The sequence below is a fragment of the Nymphalis io genome, chromosome 19 (assembly GCF_905147045.1).
Source record: "Nymphalis io chromosome 19, ilAglIoxx1.1, whole genome shotgun sequence".
NCBI lineage: Eukaryota > Metazoa > Arthropoda > Insecta > Lepidoptera > Nymphalidae > Nymphalis > Nymphalis io.
The window spans coordinates 2,696,399-2,716,868 of record NC_065906.1 but is presented as its reverse complement, the minus strand read 5'-3'; the positions used below and the strand labels follow the sequence as shown (position 1 = coordinate 2,716,868).

Here is a 20,470-nt window from a genome sequence, read left to right as displayed (position 1 = left end):
TATTCGAATTTTAAATCTGTCATCGAATAAAAAAAATGTTAATTAATTTTATATATTACATATATTACAAATGGGATGAAATCAATCACATTAAAAAAACCTTAAAATAATTATAATAACCTCTGAATAATGCTACATATTAACATAATAATAATACTGCTTTTGAATAAATTGGCAGAGCTCGGTTCGGCGCAGTCGTCTTGCTGTTCGACGCGAACGAAGTACGGCTGGTGAAGTTCCTCTCGAGTTGCCATGTGTGCGTTTATTTGGGCATCACCGTCGGCTGTCATTGTTCTTGTACGACTAAGCTTCCATACACCAACTGTTGAATGTTACATTTAAATTTTATAAAGTGTGATAGGATGCCTTAGGATAAATATAATAATATTAAAAAAAAAATTAATAGCCTCTTATCGTTAATATCTCAATGTCTGAAAAATAAAATCTTCTAAATTCACGTAAAGTTAATTCATGGAAATAGATAGATTGAAGATTTCTCTGTTATATTACCTAATAATTTATTTCTTTAAAATATGACCACATTTGAGTAGTATTTGACATATGATTGCAGGTGTAACTTAAAATAGAAAACGCAATTTTTTTGTTTATACCCTTGTGTGTTTAAATTTAGAATACGTAGATAGACATAGAACTTTATCCCTTATAATTATCATGGCTAGACACAGAAGTCGCGAGTTGAGATCACAACACGAATGAGAAAAAATTGTCTTGATCGTGTCAAAGTTTATTATTCTCAGTTCGTCTATATATTACCTTAAAGAATGATTAGGAGAAAAATTTATCTAACATTTGAGAACACAAATTAACTAAGGGTTCTCTTAAGCAATATATTAGTCCACAGATGAATAAGACTGATCTGATAACGTTTCGAAACTTACCAGCTCGCTGGTACGGTCCTACGTTGATACAACTGTACGCCAATGAATAGGATATGTAATCCGTCGTCAAAACATATAGTTCCATCGACTTCATGGGTGGTTCCTCCACTGAAAAGAAATAAAATAAAGTTAAATATATATTTAGTTTTATTTAATTGATTTATTATTTACTAAAGATGTTTATATAATCTGATATTTAAAAGAAATTATGAGAGATGTTATTTATGGACCGTTCAGAATTTTTTTTAAATAGCTATGTAATCGTTGTAAGCAGATTATGTAAATATTGATGTTGAGAATGTAATAAGTTGGTATTATTATGAATGAAGGAGGATTGCTATTATGACTTCTTCAAATCTTAGTAAATAAGGACTTCATAAGCTAAGTTTATTTTATAAAGAAAATAAATCACCATCTTCATCACGAGACGGCAAATTAACAATCAGCTTAGCGCTGCCATCAGTGGAGTTAACAGTAGCAGTTCCTTCGATGGTATCCAGGACTCCGTCGACGACTTGCCAATTGAGAACAGTGACAACGCCTGTGTTCTCATCGAGTGTGTATCGTGCGCCAACACATGAACCTTTCTCGTACGGTTGAGGGTAGCGTTCGATTTGGTACCAGGTGCCGGAATACTGTTGAAATCAAGTCATATCATTCAAAATAGACTTACTAATTGATTGTCAAATTCGATTTTAAAATCTTTGTCTGGTTTGGATAATTTTAGTTGGGTGATAACAGTGAGTTACCGTCAATCAATAGATTATTTTTTTGTAAATCAACACAGACATGCGTTTATGTGCAAACAAAGAATATTCATTTTCAATTAATATTCATTACTGTACTGTGGAATTTCACCTATGTTCATATTAGTCACATATTTTTTTCTATAATGAAATCAATGTAAAATGTTAAAAATGTAATTAATGGAATTTCACTGACAAAAATTACCTAACTTGAGGATAAAAATATTACCTCAGCTGGTTTAAAATCCTGGAGAACGGGTATTTCAAGATCACATTGTCCAGGTAAGATGACTTGATTGCCACTCTGAGCAGGATAGTGGAAGCAAGCAGCATCGGACTGATTTACTGGCTGGTAGAATTGCGACTCAAGAGTTTCAGTAGCTTGGATAACAGAGTTCATAGCATTTTGGGCATCTTGAGAGAGTGTCCGAGTTTTGCTGTGTTTCGCACTCCATACTAAAATTAATCATTTATTTTTAATGATCATAGTACCATGATGGGCTTTTAGTGATAATAATGAAATATTTGTTAGTTGAAAGTTTCTTAACAATTTCCCAGTGCCGAGAGTCAAATTTGATTTGTGGTTATTGTTTAACTATTGTATATACTGTGGACAGGGAATTTGTTAATATTAAATAATATTTAAAAGAACTTACCGCGTCTATATTGACTGTCCACGTTTTCGCATGAATAAAGGAGTGAGTATGTCTCGTAATCAGTTGCCAACACCCACATATCTAAAAAGATTATAAATATGAAGTCACTTTATCATAGGCTATACGTGTTTTACCCAGTGGATCAGTTCAGTTCTTAAAAATGGATCGTAGGTTCAAATCATGACAAACATTAATGAATTTTTACGTGCGTTATGCGTTTATAATTAATCGTCTTGTGCTTGGCTTTGAACGAAAACATCGTAAGGAATTTATGAGTTAAATGTATTAACATGTATGTATGTCCTCCGGTCGGGACGGCTGTGTTGTTTTTTTTTGGGCGACTTGCGATAGTACTATAATTTGTAAGTCAGACACACATAAACTAATCAAATCTTATAACAAACTGCAAACGTCTTCTCAATAGGAGATGTCTTTGTTCAGCAGAAGGACATCAGAATACGGTAATTACAAGGCTTTGATTTTTCTTGTGATATTACTTACCAATTACCTCTCCATTACTGTAAGTTTTCGTTATTCTTCCATTGCTGTCTACTGTCACTCGGCTGGTGTTCACTTGAGCGTTAATATCGAACACATTAGTATCAGTTATCTGGTATTCGTTGCCGATTTGTTCAAATCGTGAACTCACACAGAATCCACCGTCATTGTCAGTTGGGTAACTCTCGACTTCATGCCACCAACCAAGATACTGGAAAATGATATTTTTTTTACTTCAAGATAATGATAATAAAAGGCTATTTAGCACGTATGATATAAATGAAAGGTAAGTAAAAAACTTACAATTTCTAGAACAGAAAGAAACACAAATGTAGTTAAGTGGTAAAATTCTGTGGTAAAGATTTTGAAAAAAATATTTCTTACCCTTTGAACGTCAAAGTTTTGTACGCCTTGAATGTCACCACATTGTCCCCTGAACAATGGTGCTTCATTCTTGTTCACATCCGGTATGTAAAAGCAGGCCTCTTCAGACTGATTGGTAGCTAAGTAATACTCATTCTTGAGGCCTTGAGTGTTTTCGATGATGTTGTTGATAATGGGTTCAGCTTGACTTGGCAGGGTGGTATTACGGGATAACTTCCAGCTGGTGACTGCAATAGAACGATTAACGCTGTTCAAGTTCACATTAAGGTGGTCGATTGTATAAAATAGATGGATCTTAACCCAATGAGATTTCATGAGCTTAATTTGTGTTCATAAAATACTGTTACATATGTGATCAACCATTAAGCATAGCTTGATTATTATTTTTGTAAGTTATAGAACGGCGGATGGGCAAATGGGCCACTTGATATTAAATGATCACCATACCATACACATTAGCGATAAAAGAAGTTTTAATCATTCCTTACATCGCCAAGGCGCCACCAACTTTGGGAACGAATATGCTAGGTCCCTTGTGAGATGACATCTCACATGAGAATTGTGTAAAAAGTCAAGTATTCTACTTGATTTATTTGTTACATGGGTCAATAATACCTGTTCGATATAAATGCCTTATGTCGAAACGCGAGAATGCTACGAAGTATGCGTTCTCTTACGCAGCAGAAGTTAAAATACAAAACGGATTACAATGTATTGGAGAACAATTAATCGCCTCACTTATAATTGTTGCTTAGCGGCTGTTTGGGTAAGCACTGATTTCTCTCTTTCTGTCATTATTATTAGACATTGAAAGAATAAGACAAAACATCGTTTCACAACTCACCCGCTAAACAACGTTTATAACTAAGGCCGTAAGTATATTTTGTATTTTACCTTGTCGTCTACCGGTTGGTAAGTTACGGCAGCTGTACACGAGGGCGAAGCTGGTATAGTCAGTTTCAAGTACATAATAGTTGGCTACGTACGTCACTGAAAAACACATATAATGTATATAAATATAAATAAAATTTTACCTATTAAATGACCCGATTGTGTTTATAATATTCTCATTATTAATTATTCTGGTTACAAATGAAATAACCGAGTAAAATGTATCACAATAGAGCTATTCTGTAAGAACAAGCTCGAAACTCACCGCAGAGCAAAATCGTGAAATGTCATAACATATTCGACATTGACTATAACAATTGTAACATTAAAATGATACACTACAATTATAATTATACGGAAGGTGTGACGAGGAACAGCTATTTGTGAAAAAATCAATCTGTTATTCGAGATTGGTGCGAAATAATTTAAAACTTACTAAAATGATCTTAAGAATCAGAAATATATAAAAGTCTATTCCCTAAAGTTTTCCATCCGAATTCATTACACAGAGATTTCTATCTCACCTCTTCGATATTTTTATTAACTAAGATATAAAAAATCTGACTCGCCGAAAAAGGATCCATATTTTTCTAATGAAGTAGGTCTTTCATCTCGACGAATGTCTGTTTACACCAAATATCTAATCCAGTTTAATCAACTGACCTCCATTATCCAAGACAAATGTGACGTCCAATAGTCCACTTCCGTCTGTGGAAGCAACAACAGCTGTCGCAGTCTGTACGTCAAGTGTACGGTCAATGACTTGTGTGTTGATGACGTTGACGGTTGCTCCAGTGCCAGCGCTGTATCGTGCGCGTGCGCACTCGCCGCTTTGGAAAGGTTGAGGGTAGCTGGATATTTCGTACCATTTGCCGAGATACTGTCGAATCAATATTATATGGATGTTAAAAAGGCGTGGAGTAAATATTGGGTAATTTTAATTGAAATATATATAGATATATTATAAATTTTTATAACCAAAAATAAAAACTGTCTTTTCAGCAGAATCTATGTTTGAAATTCATGATAATTTGACTTAAAAATTTGACTTAAAAATATCTTAAAGAACGCTTATAAGAGTCTACTAAAGTATATTAGAATTTATTTAATACTATCCTTTTTATGTTATATAAATTAATATCATAAGTGCTTCCGAAAATAAAGCTTTTCGATGTCTTAAATTGGAGAATAATATCTCTCCATGTTTATACTAATAATGAATACGATTTATAAGATAGTATATATAATAAACACACAAACAAATAAACTGTTTTAGTAAGTAATTTTGAATAAAATACACCCAAATTTTTCACCCGTATGTACAAATACAGTTGGATTTTTCAAAATTCTCAATAGAGGTCGTATAACCCCTGAAATTTGTAAATAGAGTATTTAAATAACATTTAAGTTTAGCTGTATCAGTTTTATTATTATTTAGTACTATCGGATTTTCCTCTGGATTTAAGTATGATAATTTGTGTAATAAATACACATAATTATGTCTTTAATGTTGTACACAATATCTGTACTCCTCATAATTTGACAATATCGCTATCTATTTTTAACTTGACAGATGAGATAGAGATGGCAATATTAAGGCACATTCTTTAAGACAATTTTGTGGACTTGCTCCCTTAGCTAGCAGTAGTGATACCACTAAATGAATTGTAAAATATAGAAATATGAATATAATGATTATAAAATAATAAACTTACGGCTTGAACATTGAAGTTGGCTTTAGCTCTGATTGTTTGGTCACATGGTCCTAACAGGTCGATAACTGCTGGTGGTTCAGTGAACACGGGGTAGTGGAAACAGCCCGTGAGTGTCTGATCAGTTTCGTCGTAGTAATTTTCGAAGAGGTCACCGGTGTTCGAGACTATTTGGTTTATTCTGCTGGCTGCATTTGCTGAGAGTCCGCTTTGAGATCTGCTGAGCTTCCAACTGTAAACTGTAAAGAAATGGGTAAAGTATTAAGGGAATCAATGGTGAATCGCCAATATGACAATTGCTGGCATGATAGTAGGGTTATTGTTTACAGATACTCGTATGTAAGAAGCTTAGGCTAAACACACTGATCTGCTCAAACTTTAGCACGCTTTTACGAACTACTACTAAGTGGGAAAGCCGATTAGTGAGAGATTTCGACAGTAAGTGGCACTGCTAGTGTAATGCTTTGACATGTCGCTTTTTAGGCGACTTTCTTAGGCAATTTTGTAGGACATATTATAGTGCACCAGTGTGTCTACAAACACAAATGCACTCTCTATTCCTATATTCTCATAATCTGGTAGTGGTGGTAGTCGGTAATACGGTACGACCGAAAGAGCTTAGGCAGGATTAACGGCTTTGCGTGCTTTTCGAGGCACAGGCGCATACACATCTTCCAACTTCCAGACTCCGGGCTGTTACTGAGAATATTCGTCAGATAAACTCAATAACTTTGTACCGCCCCAATCTGGCTTGAACCCTGTGAACTAGACCAACGAGGCAGTCAAAAACAGGTAACTAATATAACCCCAAGATTCGTTTGTGATATCTTACCTTGTTTATTTGTATTGTTGATGTTTCGACAACCGTATAATAAGGCATAATCAGTGTAGTTAACGTCCAATACGTATAGCGTCGTTTCAAAGGTATCTGAAAATACGAATGGGTTAAGTCTCATATTTGTTACATTTATATTTCATTTAGTATCTTTTTCTGGAATCAAAAATAATTTTTCGGATTGTTATATATAAATAAAGTTGTACGAAACGAGGTCAATTGAAATTGGAACACATAGTTGATATTAATTAAATAATTCCAAGACTCGGTAATCTGAAACAATTGATAACAAACCTCCTTCCTCGTTGGTAAGATTCACGGTAAGAACTCCTCGTCCGTCGCTCGCTAGGGTTGCAGATCCAGTGTAAGTGGTTTCTCTCTCATTATACACAATTCTCTGAGTCATACGGAACTCCTGGTTGGTTGTATTGAATTCGTTGGTGACACATTCACCTTCCTGCATCTCTGATGGAAACCGAGATATTTCGTACCAAGGTCCTGAGAACTGGCGAAATGTTAAAGTTTTAGTTAGTAGAAGTAAGAGAGCACAAATACATGGTATGTGAGGAATAGCCTATAAATGTCCCACTGCTAGGCTAAGCTCTTCTATCATTTTGAGGAAAAATTTGTGGTTTTTCTACCACGCTGTTTCATTGCGAGTTGGTGTATAAACATGCCTGCCACATTTTCATTAGACACATGTAGGTTTTCCTTTACTGCCGAGTACGAGGTTAATCATAAACAGTTAACACATGAAAATGCACTGGTCCTTGCCTGGGCTTGAACCCTCAGTTTTATAATAATTTTTTCGTGTTATTTCTTTTGGATCTTGGTTTAACATAGTATACACATTGTAATGCAAATATAAATTTGTATAAGGCAGAATTATAAGAAATAATTTTCATCACTTGTGTTAATAGAAAATGGATTTGTTCATAAGTAATACTACTGTTAAATAATATAATAAACTTACTGCATCAGTACTGAAGGCAGTAACGACATTCAAGCTATTGAAATCACACTGTCCATCTTGAATTACTGGACCGCCGTTATTATCAGGGTAGTAGAAGCAATTCTCCTCCGTGTGCCCCCTTGTGACGTAATATTCTTGTCTTAGAACCGGTATCGTGTTGATGACATTGTTGATCGCAGTATTTGACGCCGGACTTAGGGATTTTGTTCTACTTAATTTCCAGCTACCAACTGAAATTTTTTAATGAAACGTTTGTGATGCTTATTTTCATCTGATATGTAAATAAAAGAATAACTGACTGACTGACTGACATATCAATACAAAGCCTAAATTAGTGGGGCTAATACAATGAAAATTTGCATAGGGGTTTCTTTTACAAATAGTAGGTAAGCACTAAGAAAGTTTTTATTTTAATTCAACTCGTTAAGGGTATAAATGTTTGTGTGAAAATCCTTCATTTTTGAAGAAAGAGCTTTGAAAATTGCTACTTAGCTATTCAGTTTTATGTCGCAAGCGAAGCCGCTGATGAAGAGCATCTTATATAAATGTTTCATTTTTCTATATTGTTAATAAAAATGTCGTAAATTTTTCGAGTCTTACCTCGACGATATTCGTCATCAATGTTGGCGCAAGAGTATACAAAAGCGTAGTTAGTATAGTCAGTAGCCAACACCCAGTATGGTGAACTCGTTGTAACTGAAAATATATATATATATATATATATATTATAAGTTAAATAATTATTAAGCAACAACTTATTTGAATCCTTACAATTAAAAAAATGTGCAATTGACTTTAATGAAATTCAAGTTCCGATGAAAGTTTGTCTTCCATCCAATCCAATTAAATCATTTGTCGACAAATCCAAAAAAATATTTATGATCTACGGATGCCTTAAAAATATATTAATATGTAACAATATTGAAAAAACCTACGATCGGTGCCAGCGATAGGGAAGGAGACGTTCAATTTAGCTGAACCATCAGTCGTAGCTGGTACTGCAAATCCTTCGATTGTATCGAGTTGTTGGCTGACGACCTGCGTGTTGAAGACTTCGACCCCGGTAGAAATCAGCGTGTACGCGGCGGTCGGACAAGTGCCGTCTTGGAATCGGACGGGGTAGCTCTCAATGTCATACCACATACCCATATACTAGAAGAATTATATTATTATAATAAGAGTATGAATAAAGAGATAGAAAAAGAAACTTGATACTTTAAATAGTGTGATGCCAGTTGTTTTTTATTTGCTGAAATTTGCTTACCGAGGCAGCATTAAAGTTGGTGACCACAGGAATGCTCTCATCACACTGTCCTCTGAAAACCACTGGACTTGCACCAGGCGTGGGGTAGTAGAAGCAGCCATTGTCGGAATGATCGATTCTATTGTAATAGCGTTCATCCAGTACATCGATTGTGCTGATAACTTGGTTAATTCGTTGCGTGGCGGCCGCTGATAACTCTCTTGTGCGACTTAGTTTCCAACTCCAGACTAAAAATAAATACGATTTTGAATTAAACACATTATGAATGAATAAAATCTTATCTCCGTCTTCAGTATAAACTATACATATATCAAGGAAATTAATTTTATATTTTATCTCCACAAGAAAAACAGATTTTTCTTCGTGATTGAAATTTATTTGTTTATTAGGTAATCCAATATAGGCAATCCAACTTGTATATAAAATTATTAGATAACATATTATTTTACTCGCATATAAAGCCAAAATAAGAATACACTGTTAAAATGTATGCTATATAAAACCTAACAAATATGAAGATGAGAATTTGATGTGTGCATGCGTGCGTTCATGCGTATGTTAGTGAATGTTGGAAACATTTCATTTAAAGATATAGTAAAAATGATGTTGAGAAAATCGTATTACCTCTACGCTGTTGTGGGTTAATGTTGCGGCAGCTGTAGACAAGAGCGAAGGACGTGTAATCAGTGTCGAGAATCCAATAATCAGATGATTGAGTCGCTGAAAAAAAAGAGAAATAACATTTCATAAATTGATATGAATTTATTTATCGTTACTATATAATATATTAGATTACAAGCACAAATAAAGTAAGAAATCTAATATTTACATTCAGCGACAATATCTCAAAATAAAAAATCCTAAATATAACATGATTCGAGAATTGGGTTGTTCGTTAAAGAAGCCAACAAAAGAAAAAAAGGAAGCTATTATATAATCATGTAAATACATAATAAATTGATGAAAAAATGAGAGAGGTGTCTAGTCTAGAAATGGGACATCCTTATGCAGTGATTATACTTTTACTTCATAATATAAAACATTTAAAAAGTATATTAAAAAAAACTTACTGGTAGGGAAATTAACGAGCAATTTTGCGCTGCCGTCTGTTGTGGCCAACGTTGCGTTACCGGTAATAGTATCTAGTGCCTGATTTATGACTTGGGTGTTATAGACGTCTACTGTGCCACTAGGGGTCAGAGTGTAAGTGGCGTCAATACAGGAACCTTGGAGGCTTTGGAAATCCGATGTGTAGGTGTCAATCATACGCCAGCGGCCAGCGTACTACAAATTAAAGAAGAATTAATTGTTTTCATCAATTTGAATATTTATCTTCCAAAAGATTAAAAATATTAATTCGAACTAACTGCATCCGGTCGGAAGTTTTGAACAACAGGAATATTTGGATCACACTGTCCAACAAACACTACGGGTTGTCCAGGATTCACTTCTGGCAAAAAGAAGCACGCTCTATCTGATTGGTCAATGTTTTCATAGTATTGCTCACCCAGAACATCGATTTGAGCTATTCTGTTATTGATTGCAGTATTTCCAGCAGCAGACAAAGTCTTTGATCTACTTAATTTCCAACTGTAAACTGAAATGGAATTTAAGTTAGCATAGTCACATATAAATTATATGTTACATATTACATAATTCTTTATTTAAAAAGTACCTATGTACATATGTCATTTTTATTCTTATTATTATTGTTACCTGCTCTTGAGTTAGAATCAACGTTAACACAGCTGTAAGCCAGCGCGTAATCAGTATAGTCGGTGTTTAATATCCAGAACGGTATTACAATACCTGAAAAAGTAATAAATAAAAATTATTACGGAGCTAGATGTTACTAGTATTTTTATTTCAACTACGTGTAAAATTGGTACATTCAACTCAAGTGGTCTTTCCACCATTGCCGTCAGGATTGAATCGATGTTGTTAAGTTACACGTAAATTATATGTCATGCATGCACGTTCAACTTACGGCAATTGCATGCATGTAAGTATATGTAAATGGTCTTATAATTATATCCATATAAATAATCAAAATCTATGGGAATAATTTAAATAAAGGTCTCACTAGATCCGCCAGATGTTAGGGTGATCGTCAATCTTCCGCTTGTGTCTTGGGCTGAGGAGAAGGTCACTCTGCTATTAGTAACTCCAAAGATTTGATTTATGACATTAGAAGACACGAGGTTCAAGCTGTTGGAAGAGTCCAGGGAATAGACGTGATTGATACATTGCCCAGTTTGTTGTTCCTTTGGATATGCTGATATTTCATGCCAAGTACCTTGGAACTGAAAGGTTTGTATTAAAATTTAATTTATAATTATTTTAGTCTTGAAACTTATTATTTTGAAATTACAAACCATACTATCAAATTCATAAGTAAAATTTACACTCTACTATCTAAAAACTAACTTGAATATTATTAGTGATTGATTTTTCTTCCTGAATAATTTTATACTCATCAAAAACATTGACTTAAGATTAAGCTATTGTACGATGATTTTGGTAATTAAAAAGTTTAGTGTAACTTACTGCAGCCATATTAAAGTTGGGTACAGCTTGTATATTTTGGTCACATTGTCCAGGGAATATTACAGGTTTTCCAGGTTGAGGTTCCGGGTAGTAGAAACAACCCTGATCAGACTGGTCGTTGTTGTTATAGTATCTGTCATCAAGAACTGGTATGGTATTGATCACCGCATTGATTGCTGTTGCAGCGTTTGTTGTCAATTGTTTTGTTCGACTAAGCTTCCAAGAAAAAACTGGAAATGAGAGCAAATGGAAAATTTAGCAACTTTATAACTTAAGAAAGCTTATGAAGATCTGCTTGAAAATATATTAAAAATATATTTATATAAGAGTATTAATTTAATCATACATTACCTCTTCTATATTCTGAATCAATGTTGACACAAGTGTATACGAGGGAGTAGCTTTGATAGTCTGTGGCGAGGACCCAGTATGGTGTTTCTGTTTTTTCTATAAAAGAGAGATAAGTTTTATGAGAAAATTACACGTATATTTTATCTTCTTGTATATTCCTAAACCTTTGATATTTTTTCGGTTGTGTCGGATTGCCGTCCCATTGGAATATGCCGAGGGGGACTAAGTGTATTAGCGCATATACTTGTGCACTATAAGTCTTGCCCAGTTGGCTAATCTCTTTTGAGATTGGCCACCGTGGCCGGTCAAGGGGACATCATATTCCCCCGTACAACTTCAGACCGACTGAATTAAGGACTAGATTCTTTATAAATAAATAGATTTTTTATGTAATACATATTCCACTTATAAAAAGGTTATTTTTATAATCTAAGATAAAGTAGACGAAATTTTTTCCAACTTACAGTTGAGTAATAGCTAAAATAACGTTATTTTAAATAAAAAAAGGCTTACAGTATAAAAATGGTAAAAGATAGCTGAAATTATATATGAACTTAAAAAGACAAGCCCCCTTTTAAGTTAAAAATAATGTTATGAGAGAACTTTACAGCAGGTAGAACAACATAAGATTCTCAATTGAAATTTATTTATATATTTAACATTACGTAACTTACGATTGGTTCCAGCCACCGGGAAACTGACAATGAGTTTGCCAGTTTCTGGTGTAGTTGCGAATCTTGCAGATCCAGTCATAGTATCAAGAGACTGCTTAACGACTTGGGTGTTGAAAACATCAATCACCCCTCCATCGCCAAGGGAGTACAACGCATTGTTACATGTTCCTTCTTGGAATTGAGTTGGATAGGATTGGATGTTATGCCATAAGCCCAAGTACTGGAAGGATATACAAAAATACATTAATACAAATAACAAAAAACGCAGTTTTTTAATTTATACTAGATTGGCCAACTAACAAATGGGCAATCCGATGGTAAATGATTACCATCGGCCATAGACATTGGCGCTGTAAAAAATATTCACCATTAAATACATTACCTAAATTAAACTGAACTAAGAAGTCACAACTATACTAAGTATTGCTGTTTAGCGGTAGAATATGTGATGAATGATTCATACCTACTCAGATTAGCTTGCACAACGTCCTATCACCGAGTATTAAATATGAATTTAATTATGAATAAAAAAATATAATAACTTACCGCTGTAGCATTGAAATTGTTAACCACTGGTATATTTTGGTCACACTGTCCACGGAAGATAGGTGTAGTGAGACCTGGAGGGGGGTAGTAGAAGCAAGCCGCGTCAGACTGGTCTACACGCGCGTAGTACCGACTGTTCAGGACATCGGTCCTGTTGACTACTTGGTTTATCCTCTCCACTGCGTTAGCTGTCAGTTCAGATGTCCGACTGAGTTTCCAGCTTGTAACTGAAAACGTAAATATTTATTTTTAAGTTAACTGTATAATATTTCACATGTACTTTACATGAGCTAGATTAGATTTACATTATTTATTTTTAACCTATAATACCTAAATGAAAAAAGTGATAAATTAAAGATTAAACTTGAAAGATGAAACATCAATAGCACAATGACAATTTTCGATTCTGATCCCTCGAGATGTTGTCGCCAATCTCAACACAAGTTGTATAATTGGAGTACATTAAGGGTTAAAAAACCGGCATCATTAAATCTAATATCGCAATATTTAAATATAGATTGGAAAAAACCTCGTAAATGGCAATTATGTAATATAAACATAAAACATAAAAGTGTTAAGTATGATAAAATTTTGACCGCTCAAAATCGCTTAAAGTCTCTCTGAATGTGTTGAAAGAAATATTACTAAGATTAATTGAAAATCTAGATCTATTAAAGTCGAGATGGCCCAGTGGCAAGAACGCGAACTCAATCTTAACCGATGAACGTGGGTTCAAACCCGGGCAAGCACCTCTGAATTTTCATGTGCTTAATTTCGGTTTATAATTCATCTCGTGCATTTCGGTGAAGGAAAACATCGTGAGGAAACCTGCATGTGTCTAATTTCATCGAAATTTTGTCACATGTGTATTCCACCAACCCGTATTGGAGCAGCGTGGTGGAATAAGCTCCAAACCTTCTCCCCAAAAAGGGAGAGGAGGCTTTAGTCCAGCAGTGGGACATTAACAGGCTGTTACTGATTGAAAATTCATACGTAACAGTCGTCACATTATTGTTATATGTTTGGTAATTTTTAATTTCTAGAAGTTAGTCTAATTAAATATTAACATAAATGTATAGGGTTGCCGCTGTACATAAGTACGGTATAAGTAGTTTTTGTAATTTTAAAGTCGAAGCAAATATTTAATACAAATTAAGAAATCAAATAAACAAGGCACGGAGGCACATGTCTGTGAAGAAATTCTAATAACAATTATAATAGAAAATATTATATGTATATGATTGAAGAATACTATTAAGTTTCTTACCGGGAATTCTCGGTAGAATCTACGTTCTAAATCGGTGGTAGATTTAAATTTATTTCATCTTGTGAAACGATGATTTAATAGTAAGCGTACAAGCTTACTATTAAATCATTTAAAGCTTTCAATCAAGCTTTATTAAAAAAGTTTAGTATTGATTCTAAATTTAAAATATACATTTTAAATAAAAAAGTAAAGTGTCTTAAAAATTATTTATATACACATAAAGTATGTTGTAACTGAATTTCAAAATTATTTTTACCTCTGCGTCGGTTGTTGTCTAAGTTTCTGCAGCTGTATACCAATGCGTAGGATTCATAATCTGTGTCTAGCACCCAGTATGGAGCCGGTACGGTTGCTAAAACAGTAAAGTCTTAATAATATAAAATATTTATATATTTTTTTGTCAGTATCAATATCAAAATAAAGTGTTGTCGTGTTTCTGCAAACTCTTATTTTAATAAAAAATATCTAGGTTTTTTCTAAGTCATCACTGCCGGTGATTTACACATATTTTTGACATCTGTATTAAACGACATCTCATTTAACTCAGTTATGAAAGATCATTCTCTTAGTTTTCGAAATACAAAAATATATATATATATTGTTTTTTAGCCGCAATCGTCACTTTCTATTATTTGTTCAGATAATTTCTTAGTAGTAAAAAATCTCTTTGTCATCTTGTTGAATATTGAATAAATGTAGACTTACAGTTTTATTAAATACATAAATACGAAACTTACTGGAAGGGAAATATACCAATAGCTTAGCGCTACCATCATTAGAAGCTATTACAGCTCTGCCATTGATGGTATCGAGCTGTTGGTTCCTAACTTGCGTATTGTACACGTCCACTGTGGTGCCATCCGCATTTAGACTGTAAGTGGCGTCATTACAGGAACCCACTTGAGATGGTTCTGGGTAGCTTTCGATCAGGCGCCATTTTCCTAGATACTAAATAATAAAATGTAATTAATTAACAAAATAACTCTTATGTAAATGGCATTAACTTTGTTTGTTTAAAACAATTAAGTAATTATTATTTTTAATATGTAATTAGTATATGTAATTAGATATTGAATTTAATAATTTTGTGATAACTTACTCTTGATGGGTTAAAGTTTTGCACTGTAGGAAGGGTTTCGTCACATTGACCAACAAACTCCACAGGCTGATTGGGTACTGCATCAGGAAGATAGAAGCAAGCTTCGTTTGATTGGTCAATATGTTCATAGTATCTGTTATTTAATACGACGATATTAGCGATGGCGTTGTTTATTGCAGTATTCGCTGCAGTAGTTAGCTGTTTAGTTCTGCTTAGTTTCCAGCTGTACACTAAAATTGAATTTTGACAATGTAAAAATGATTGTTTAAGAACGGTTTACGCTTGTTACTTTAGAAATTCATTTCTAAATGGGAAAACATAATTTGATTCGAAATTTAAAAATAAAATGAAATTGGATTAATTTTGCTTACCTCCAGTGAAATCATTGTTTAGATTAACACAGCTGTACGCTAATGCATAGCTGGTGTAATCCGTACTCAGAATCCAAAATGGTATAGTAATAACTGAAAACAAAAAAATGTTATAAAATAGATGCAAATAGACAAATTATATATTTTGTACATGAAAAAAATCAATATAATAGCTAACGAAGACAGTATGATGTATACATAAAAATGTATGTAGAAATGATGTTTAAAATTATTAAAGACAAGTTACTTAAAATTTTCACTGTGATGCAATTTTACGTATATAATTAAAAAAATATATTTTACGTGAGTGCTTAGTGCATTCACAAAAAAATGATTCTTCATTGTCTTTTACGAAAAAAACCTTGAATGTAAGATTAGGAATACATATAAGTTTGTTATTAAATACATACGATTAAAATAGTACCTGATCCACCAGAAGTAAGTGTTATAGTCAGCCTTCCGCTAGAGTCTTGAGCTGAAGAGAACGTCACTCTACTGTTGGTAATCCCAAGAATTTGGTTATCGACGCTAGACGAGACGAGATCCAAGATGTTGTTGGAGCCCAAGGAGTACCGGTGGTTGACGCATTGTCCAGTTTGCTGATCCTTTGGATACGCTTCGATTTCGTACCAGGTACCTTGGAACTGATATATAACAATGAATGTTAAGTGACAATAAATGATTTTGCTATTTGTACTAATAGCGCAAAATAAATAAACTCACCGCTTGCATGTTAAAGTTAGTAACCGCTTGTATGTTTGCATCGCACTGGCCCGGGAATACAACTGGCAATCCTGGCTGAGGTTCTGGGTAGTAGAAGCAACCTTCTCTGCTTTGATCCTTCATGTTATAATAGCGATTGTCCAGTACTGGGATGGTGTTAATGATATTGTTGATAGCTGTTGCTGCATTCGATGTCAATGCCTTTGTTCTACTTAGCTTCCAAGACCAAACTGAAACGAAGATAATAGTAAGCTTTTAAATATTTCGATTAAGCTAACTCTATATGAGTATGAGTTGGTTAATGTTATAGGGATCTATGCAATTTGTATATAGATTGTAGTGTGGTGTGGTAGTCAGTTACAAGTACTTACCAACTTCAGAAATAGAAAAATATAGTTACAGACGTTGAGATTGGAACGGTACTTCGTAAATACCAACATTTAACAGTCAGTTTGAATGTCAAAATTTAATGATAATGGTTTTTCAGGTGAAAAGAAGAGACATACAATTGAAAGGGCAATGATAATATTACGGTTATCATATCTTATTAATAACATTTAATTATTTACCTTGTCGTTGTTCAGCGTTGATATTGACGCATGAATACACGAGGGAATACGACTGGTAGTCCGTAGCGAGTACCCAATAGGGTGTTTCAGTAAATTCTATAACAACACAAAAAAAATGTCAATGCAATCGTAACCATCTAGTTCTGTACGTCTATCTTTAGATTATCATAGAAAAAAAACAAGCATGCTTATTTCTAAAATGATATAACTTTTATCCATATATATAGGGAATTTCATATCCCAAAAACCTAAAAGGTTTTCTGAATAAGATAAAAAATAATTGAATTATAATATTATTTTTATGACTCACGATCGGTGCCAGCAATGGGGAAGCTAACAATAAGCTTCGCGGTGCCATCGGTTGTTGCTAGTCTGGCAACTCCCTTCATGGTTTCCAAGTTCTGATTAACGACTTGAGTATTAAACACGTCCACAGCGCCGTTGACTAGTGTGTAGAATGCGTTATTACACGTGCCCTCTTGGAACCGAGTGGGATATGAAGAGGTATCATGCCACAAGCCAGCATACTGGAATTTAAAAAAATATATATTACAAAAAGAAAAGTATACCTGGTGGCTTTGTGCCCGTTCTTCAAGGTCATAAAATAGATAAACAGCAATACAACCATCAGGTGGCTTATTTGTCCACCTACCTTTTATGTAAAAAATAAAGAAAGGCAGACGCTAAAACAATTTTATGTTCAATAAAAACAATAATTATTTCTTATCGATACTACAGGCTAGTGTTGTGGCCATTTGAGTCAATATATTTCCGTCGTCAGTATCGACAAATATCGTCTAACATCGATATATGATCTTTTCGATGATGACCCCCTAAGGGGTTAACCATGTTTTAAAAAGACTAGTATTGGTATGAATTAGTAGCAATATGTTGTATTGTTTTTGTTATATTATTTGTTGATATACATGTTATGAGTTAAAATAATATATATGTGGAGCTTATTTGTCAACAAACTAATTATAAAAATTAACGAGAAAGTTGTTTTTATAATATAACTATTTTTGTGATAAAAAATGTCATTAATCACTTACTTCAAACTAGATATTATATATCGAGAGAGTTAAAGACAGCTGCTTAAAAAAATGAAGAAAATTAAGGTTTTTCTTAAACTTACTGCTGCAGCATCGAAGTTAGTAACCACTGGTATATTTTGGTCACACTGTCCACGGAATATGACAGGTGTAGTAAGACCTGGAGTGGGGTAGTAGAAGCAAGCCGCGTCAGACTGGTCTATACGCGCGTAGTACCGACTGTTCAGGACATCGATCCTGTTGACTACTTGGTTTATCCTCTCAACAGCGTTAGCTGTCAGTTCGGATGTCCGACTGAGTTTCCAGCTTGTAACTGAAAAACAACAATATTTAAGTTTAAAAACGGCCACAAAACACAACACACAAGCCAATTAATTAAAAACAAAGATACGTCAAATATATTCGACAAAGTTCTGCTCCAAAATGTAAATGTTCTAACATACAGTTTTCATTTCATCAATACCGGAATTCAATAAAATCTCGAAAACAGCGTGAGTTATACTTTCGAATAAAAACTGTTTGATTGCAAAGCTTTAATTGTTTACAACCTAATGCGGTGTTGTCGCTAGTTGGAGGAATTTATGATCGAGTGAAGACCTGAATTCAATCTGTAGTGGAATATCGTTATCAATATAATACATAAGCAACCTACTTAAAAGGAGATCTTTGTTCATGACTTTTACATGTAAGGCCTGTAAATAATTTACTTTATTTTAGGGAGTAACAAGGTAGCACACTTATCCAAAAAACTGCAGACTCATAAATGTGACGACATATGTGCTTAAATAATAAATCGCCAAATTAAACTATGTACTACTATATACAAAACATTTTTATTTGAAGATTCAATGTACTGATTTAAAAATTAGGAGTTTCAATATTATTTACCTCTGCGTCGGTTGTTGTCTAAGTTTCTGCAGCTGTATACCAATGCGTAGGAGTCATAATCTGTATCCAGCACCCAGTACGGAGCTGGTTCGGGTGCTAAAACATTAATTAATTATTAAAATGTTGTATTAATTTGTCTTTTTAGTAAGATTAAATCAATATTTATCACAATGCAAACTTATGGTGTTAAAAAAGTTATTTCATACACGCTTACTTAGAAATTGCTTTTTGTATGCAAACGTAAATAAGTTGATGATAATTTCTGCAATTTTTTCAAGGATTATTTGATTAGTTGATTATGGTAGAAATATTTTTGCATTCAGGTTTGTGATTTGACATAAAACTGTCATACGATCTTGCAAAGATTTAATCGGAGATCAAACAATAAAAGTATTATTAACTAAAACCTATACGGATGAATATTAAACTTACTGCTAGGGAAATATACTAATAGCTTAGCGCTTCCATCATTAGAAGCTAGAATAGCTCTGCCATTAATGGTATCGAGTTCTTGGTTTCTAACTTGCGTGTTGTACACGTCCACTGTGGTGCCATCTGCGTTTAGACTGTAAGTGGCGTCATTACATGAACCAACTTGAGATGGTTCTGGGTAGCTTTCAATCATACGCCATCTTCCTTGGTACTAAAATTAACAGATAGTTTATAAATATTTCTCTCACATATTTACTTTCTTGACAATTAAATAATTTACAATATAAAGGGCGTATCGTTTGGATTTGATAAAGTATTAGGTATTCTAAAATACTTTCAACATATGGTTATAATATTAATCTTAATGATTGAAAACTGTACTTATTTCAAGAATTTAAATTTAATTTTTTGTTAACTTACTCTTGAAGGGTTAAAGTTTTGTACTACAGTAATGTTCTCATCGCATTGACCAACAAATTCTACAGGCTGATTGGGTACTGCATCAGGAAGATAGAAGCAAGCTTCATCTGATTGGTCAGTTCTTTCATAGTATCTATTATCAAGCACCACTACATTAGCAATAACAGTGTTGATTGCGGTATTAGCTGCAGCGGTTAGCTGTTTAGTTCTGCTGAGTTTCCAGCTGTATACTAAAACAGAATTTTGAGAACGTTAAAATGTTGCATTTTTAAGAACAATTTAACTTGTTACTTACAAAAAACATCATCATTACATACAAATATGTAAACATAACGTGATTTTAAATTTAAAACTAATTTAAATTGTGATTAATTTTGCTTACCTCCAGTGAAATCGTTGTTTAGATTAACACAGCTGTAGGCTAAGGCATAGCTGGTGTAATCCGTACTCAGAATCCAAAATGGTATAGTAATAACTGAAAACAAAAAATATTGTTAGAAGTACGAAGCACGACCAAATCTCTTGACATAATGTTAAAATCGCTTAAGATGATAAAAACAGTGTGATCAGTGGACCTTTAAAAGTAAATCTAAAAAAAACAGTCTAAATTTTGTAGTTGTGACTTCTTGATATTTATCTACCTTAAGTTTTAGAGACAATGCTTACTGTGACA

The 20,470-nt window shown here is 33.6% G+C and overlaps 1 protein-coding gene across 1 annotated transcript in view; it reads right to left on the bottom strand.

Annotated features, from left to right (window-relative positions):
- Window positions 1-20,470, bottom strand: part of LOC126776158 (uncharacterized) — a 42,246-nt gene continuing 21,776 nt past the window's right edge. The window contains 38 exon segments of the mRNA XM_050498457.1: window positions 1-322; window positions 900-1,007; window positions 1,312-1,534; window positions 1,875-2,101; window positions 2,302-2,382; window positions 2,803-3,010; window positions 3,184-3,410; window positions 4,078-4,173; window positions 4,738-4,954; window positions 5,790-6,025; window positions 6,619-6,714; window positions 6,916-7,126; window positions 7,595-7,824; window positions 8,195-8,290; window positions 8,530-8,746; window positions 8,859-9,085; window positions 9,483-9,578; window positions 9,929-10,142; window positions 10,226-10,455; window positions 10,575-10,667; window positions 10,942-11,161; window positions 11,406-11,635; window positions 11,757-11,852; window positions 12,431-12,650; window positions 12,977-13,203; window positions 14,500-14,595; window positions 14,981-15,191; window positions 15,343-15,572; window positions 15,714-15,806; window positions 16,138-16,357; window positions 16,437-16,666; window positions 17,006-17,101; window positions 17,316-17,532; window positions 18,141-18,370; window positions 18,946-19,041; window positions 19,378-19,588; window positions 19,798-20,027; window positions 20,180-20,272. Coding sequence (XP_050354414.1) covers window positions 111-322; window positions 900-1,007; window positions 1,312-1,534; window positions 1,875-2,101; window positions 2,302-2,382; window positions 2,803-3,010; window positions 3,184-3,410; window positions 4,078-4,173; window positions 4,738-4,954; window positions 5,790-6,025; window positions 6,619-6,714; window positions 6,916-7,126; window positions 7,595-7,824; window positions 8,195-8,290; window positions 8,530-8,746; window positions 8,859-9,085; window positions 9,483-9,578; window positions 9,929-10,142; window positions 10,226-10,455; window positions 10,575-10,667; window positions 10,942-11,161; window positions 11,406-11,635; window positions 11,757-11,852; window positions 12,431-12,650; window positions 12,977-13,203; window positions 14,500-14,595; window positions 14,981-15,191; window positions 15,343-15,572; window positions 15,714-15,806; window positions 16,138-16,357; window positions 16,437-16,666; window positions 17,006-17,101; window positions 17,316-17,532; window positions 18,141-18,370; window positions 18,946-19,041; window positions 19,378-19,588; window positions 19,798-20,027; window positions 20,180-20,272 — 6,791 coding nt within the window. The 3' untranslated portion in view covers window positions 1-110.